The 5,454-nt window shown below is 48.1% G+C and overlaps 1 protein-coding gene across 1 annotated transcript; it reads right to left on the bottom strand.

The window, feature by feature from the left end:
- Nucleotides 1-958: 958 nt before the first annotated feature.
- On the bottom strand, nt 959-5,195 carry LOC142767272 (uncharacterized). The gene is made up of 2 exons (XM_075868614.1): nt 4,057-5,195; nt 959-1,622 (listed from the first exon to the last, which is right to left on the bottom strand). Exons 1-2 carry the CDS (start codon nt 5,193-5,195, stop codon nt 959-961), a joined length of 1,803 nt encoding a protein of 600 aa, XP_075724729.1.
- Between the last annotated feature and the right edge of the window lie 259 nt (nt 5,196-5,454).

Genomic DNA, 5,454 nt, shown 5'->3' with positions numbered 1-5,454 from the left:
TATTCAACGTAGTTGCGTGCAAGAAAATGTCACTTTGATTGATTTGTTTAAACTATAAGATAGCACAGCTGCCAGTAAATCAGTCACGCTCCTAGAATGTGCCTAAAGGTTTTAGGAAAAATGATTTAGCTGCTTTTTAGCTCCTTGCCAGATTTTTTAGCTACTTTTATAGCTGCTTTTATGCTTCAATATATAGCAATGTATGCTCTCCAACTTTTAGCAACACTGATCACTTCACCTTATGTTGGGCCTCGCCCTGTTATTTTTTTTTGGGGGGTCGGACTCAATATTCTACACAGAACGAGTTCCGAAAGATATCGCAAATTATCTCTTCTTATGAAATCGTACGGGACTTCTGCGCCGTAGTTATTGGACTAGCGGGAACAGCTGTGCGCGCAACATGAAATGACGCAGATGACTTCGTGAATTACGCTTACTAAGTATTCTTCAATGACCTTCAGGAAACGCCGTGCGCACGGCGCGAACAAATGTTTTGCCATTGTAAACATAAAATTATCGAACAATGCCATCGCACACATTCATAGGATACAACACCCTTGCTCCTCCAGTATCACTCTTGCGCGGTTAAATAAATACATTGGATTTTGTGGCGCTTGGAGGCAGACCATGGTCGAACATAAATCTTGTGTTCATATTGTGTCACAGACACTAGCAACGCATTCAGGAAAACGATTATATGCACCTGCTAGTAGTAATGAGCCGCATCGCAGCTCTTCATTGTGTTGCAGCTTCGTTCTGAACGTTTCATCACAACACTCGAAGCAAATGAAGTCATCGTCACGTGTTTGCATTACAGAAGTACGGTGCGTAAAGTAAAAGAGCAAATGCAAGATTAAGCACACGAAGCTCTAACGGAGAGCTAGCTCTTGTTTAAGGTTAAATAACAACGAACAGCGTTTCAAGTTAGTTTCGATATTCGTATCATCTCTACCTTACTTCACGCTGTCTCTTGACGTGCAGTATCCTTGCAGTAGCAGTACCGGCGTAGTTTGGAGTTGACAAGCGAAACGCATTTGGAGTCGCCGTCCGCGTACCGGTCAATCCTATCGACATCCGTAATCTCAGACTCGTTATATCCTTGATTAGTGCCGCTTCTTCTGCCAGCTTCGGCCTTATCATCGGTGAGGGCGGTCATCTTGCGAGCTCGTACAGAGAAAATGGCCGGGGGAACGGTCGACACAATTATCAGCACTTTGGTACGAGCCGAAGTACTGGAGGATATCACCGAACTCTGGTGCTCGTCAACATGCTCGACTCTCCTTTGTGCGAAAGTGGCGCACTGATCCTTGAGGCCCGGCAGGGAACTGGTGGCGTTGTTGATGAATTCCAAAGCTCGTCGGGCGAGCGACAGCGTCCCGGGGCTGGCTTGCGGCGAGTCTTGGTTTGGTGTGTCGGCGCAGGCACAGTACTCCTTCGGTACAGACGCATCGATGCACGTCCTGTCTGCCGGAATTGGGGCCAGGAGGCTGCGACCTCGGCGAGTGGGTTCCAGGCTCAATTCGCCAGGCTGTGTGGCTAAGGCCTTGAGCATGGCGTGAACGTCATAAGGCGTGGTGAGGCGATGCTCGTTCGTGGACAAACTCGAGGCCGCCCAAGGATACCTGCGAAGTGTTTAGTCAGTGCAGCAATCTGTCGCGGCTGCCTGATTAAGAAAAAATCTATCGGAGACAATAGAGATGCAAGATAGCGTTCGATTTAGTGTAAACACAGTTGAAACACAACTACATTGCAGAAGATTTAGTCGATGCCAAAGCTCAACAATCGTTGCTTCATGCCGTCGTCAATAAGAAAAGCTACACGTCATGCATTAGCCCAGAGTGCCGTTCATACGAATTACCAATGACCATCATGGGCGTACACAAGGGGGAGAGGGTGGTTCGAATTCCCCCCAAAAGTTTTCAATTTTTGCTTGCGTGTATATAAACGCACCCACACAAACCCACGCATACACATACGTAAAGTGTGGTTTTTCGGAGAATTTCTGACCACGCGCGTGATGAAAGTAGACCCCATCTAGGCAAAAGGGGGGTTCTCTAATATCTTTCTCCGGATTGATTTCTTGCACTGTCTGGGATTTAGAAATGCTAGTATTTTCACCCTTTAATTTCAGGACCCATGTAGCATATAACACCAGTTTGAAGCCAGAAGCCCCGCAGATTAGGACGTTCAGCCATATACTTGTGGGAGTACTAAAAAAGTAAATTTTTCACAAGACGGAAAGCACCTATCATGAAAACAACGCGCCTTTATGAGCAAAAACAATAAAATATTTGTGATTTCTCCAACGTTCACGAGAGTGTTTTCTCGTATATTTGTCTTATCTGCATCACATAGTCAATATTCCTGCGATAGCCCAATTTGGGCTGCAGTATGTAAAAATAAATAAATAAAAAAATAAATATCCTTTGTGAATCTCAGTAACTTTTTGCTTTTTTACAAATTGATTTGCATATTGCGTCAATCCATATAATCGTATGCACATACTTAACCAACAGACATTATTTTGATGCATGTAATGGGATTCGAAAACCCGATGGTAACCGCCGCTGTGACTCAGATGTTACAGCGCACCTTTTTATCCGAAAGGCGCGAGTCCCACAAAAATTATGGTGGTCACATTTCAACGTAGATCAAATGCTGTAAGCCCGTATTCTGTGCAATTTCCGCTCATGAAAAAGAAAACACCAGGACGAAATTATACGGAGACATCTTTTACGGTGTTTTCCAAAGCCCGAGCTACGTAGGGAGCTACGTTTTACTTCATAAACCGATGAACGTACTATAATGCTGAACGTACACGTTACAAGAGTAGCCTAGCTGCGGTGATCTAATAGCTAGGGCACTCGGCTGCTGATCTGAAGGTCGTGGGATGGAATCCCGGTGGCTGCATTTTCGATGAAGGCGAAAATGCTGTAGGTCTGCGCGCTCAGATTTGGGTGCGCGCTAGAGAATCCCAGGTGGTCGAAATTTCCGGAGCCCTCCCCTACGGCGTCTCTCATAATCATATTGTGGTTTTCGGGCGTTGAAACCCACATATCAATCAATCAATATTTTTCTTCGCAGTCCATGTATTGATCTTGCCCCTCGTTCCGTAAAAACCTTTCTGCAGCTAATGTGGTCGTTATCTTTGTTAAGGCCGAACACTAGTGTACTGCCCTGTGACGTCACAGGCTATAAAAAAAAAAAAACCCGTGTTCAACAGCCACCTTTTATCGCTTTAGATCTGTGACGTCACAGGTCTAAAGTGATAAAAAGCGGCTATTGAACACGGTTTTTTTTTTGAAGGCAATGACGTCGGAGTGGCGTCTGTCTTTCAACCGTGTTGTATCACTCGGCTTAGCGCGGATACGACTGTTTTCGCACAGCTTCCAAGATCGGAGGAATGTTACCTGGTTTTGCATTTACTCTGTGATCGCACCACATTTCACGAAGCTGCCATGCCATATGATGTGACGTCACGTAACAATAACGTTACAAAGTTTGACAATCGGTTACATCATATGTGACGTTATATCTTGATTATCTTTTTTTTGTATATCTCACTCCCGATTCCACGGGACGCTGACGCCATTGGTCAAATTCCGTGTTTGGTGGGGCATACGAAGTTTTAAGAAATTGGAAGGAAGACATGTTCACCCGCTCATTTTTCAGTGGAGAGAATCGTACATCTTGAGCTTTCCCCAAAACAATTTTGTTGTAGCTACCGCGCGCACAAAGGTCACTGCACTAACTGAACAGTCTCGTTGGCGAAAAGGTCGCGCTTTTCAGGCACAGCGAAGTAAGAACTGAGACACTTATTCGCATTCATCTGTAGCTGTGAGTACGTTTCGTGCGTTGTTTGTGCAAGAGCAACGTGGGTCACGTTTTGATCTGCTTGCTTCTCTTCGAGTGACATTCCAATTTGTTGCTATTGCATTCATTGCTTCGCCTTTGCGGCAAAGCTGAGACTTGTATTGCGAAAAGTGTCTCTGACACGGAATGGCATGCAGTTTTGCGCTCGAAGTAATATTCGACCAAAGCAACAAATCGACGAACCTTTTGACCAAAAACGGAGCGAGTTTGACGAAGCAGAACGGCATGCCGTGTCCGGTGATCCCCGTGTCCCAGTGACTTTGGCCGACATCGCTGAGCAGCACGAGCGTAGTCTCGGAGGACGCGTTCCACCTCTCGAGGTTCGCGAGGAACGTCTGCAGCGGCTTGTCCAAGACGTGGGCCTTGGTGTCATTTTGCGACGAGTCTTTCAGATTGATGAACGCGAAGAATGGCCGCGCAGCGCCCGCTTTGGCCAACTCCGAGGCGTAATCGAGCAGTGCCTTACTGCGCAGCCGGTATCCCGAGCACATCGAAGGCTGCTTGTCCGAGATGCCCGAATCGGTTTCTCTAGAACTGGCCGTTTCATCGGGTGCGCTCATTCTGGAAGCCATGGCCAAAGGGTAGTGGTCGGTGGGCTTGCGGAGGAAACCGCGATCGACGGGGTCGACAAACGCTCCTTCGGCAGGAGTCTCCTCGATGTAGAGCGTCCAGTGACCCGTCTTCTTGTAGTCATTCCAGAGTAAGGGCAGAGCGTCGTAATAACTTCCGGCAGAACGGGACCAGGCCTCTCCCGCGGTCATTCCGCTCAGTAGGGCCACGGCGCTTGGGAATGAGCCGGAACCTACGGCGCTATACCCACGCAGCTCGTGCGAGTACAGGGAGTGCCTAAGGAAGTGCGCCGTGTACCTGAAGTTTCGTTCGAATTCACTGCGCGACGAGGCACCCACGGAGACCACGAGCACGTTGTGCTTCTCCTTAGGCTTGGAGGTTGTCTTCGCGTCTGCTGGATGCTCGCTCCTCCTCGCTACGAGGTGCAGGCCGTCGTAGATCGGGTTCGTCTTGTGAAGACAACGAAGCCTAAAGTATTCGGCGTCGAGCCGAATCCCGGTCGTCATATTGCGCCACGTTTTTTCGAACGGTCGAGGCCGCCTGTCTGACGCAAACGTGTCCGTCGCAGTGTCCAGTCCGGCGTAGTAGCAGGACACGTCTCGAAACGAGTGGATTCCGTACGTGTTGTCGAGCCTGGCGTGGTTCAAGAATGGATGGTCGAAATCGAAGCTTACGGGAGGCTCGCGACCCACGCATGCCTGTCTGTGCGTCGACGCTGACTGGTCGGAGGAATGCCGCTCTCGTAGTTGCATTTTGCATCCCGGCGTGTCGATCAAAATGTGCGTGTCGTAGAAGAGACCAGTGCTGTAATCAAATGGCGTCAAGCGACTGTATTTCGCTGAAAGAAATACGACGGCAGCAAGCAGCAGCAGTTTAACGACTGTACTACGCTGCAGCTTTGCTACCGGGATCATTCTTCTTCTTGTTCGTCTTCCTAGCCGTTTCAAGACATTGGGAATGAAGGTAAAACCCCATTAACACGAAAGTGCACGCGACAAAGACGAGCGACAC

Source organism: Rhipicephalus microplus, chromosome 1, assembly GCF_043290135.1.
Source record: "Rhipicephalus microplus isolate Deutch F79 chromosome 1, USDA_Rmic, whole genome shotgun sequence".
NCBI lineage: Eukaryota > Metazoa > Arthropoda > Arachnida > Ixodida > Ixodidae > Rhipicephalus > Rhipicephalus microplus.
This window is presented reverse-complemented; position numbering and strand designations above follow the sequence as displayed.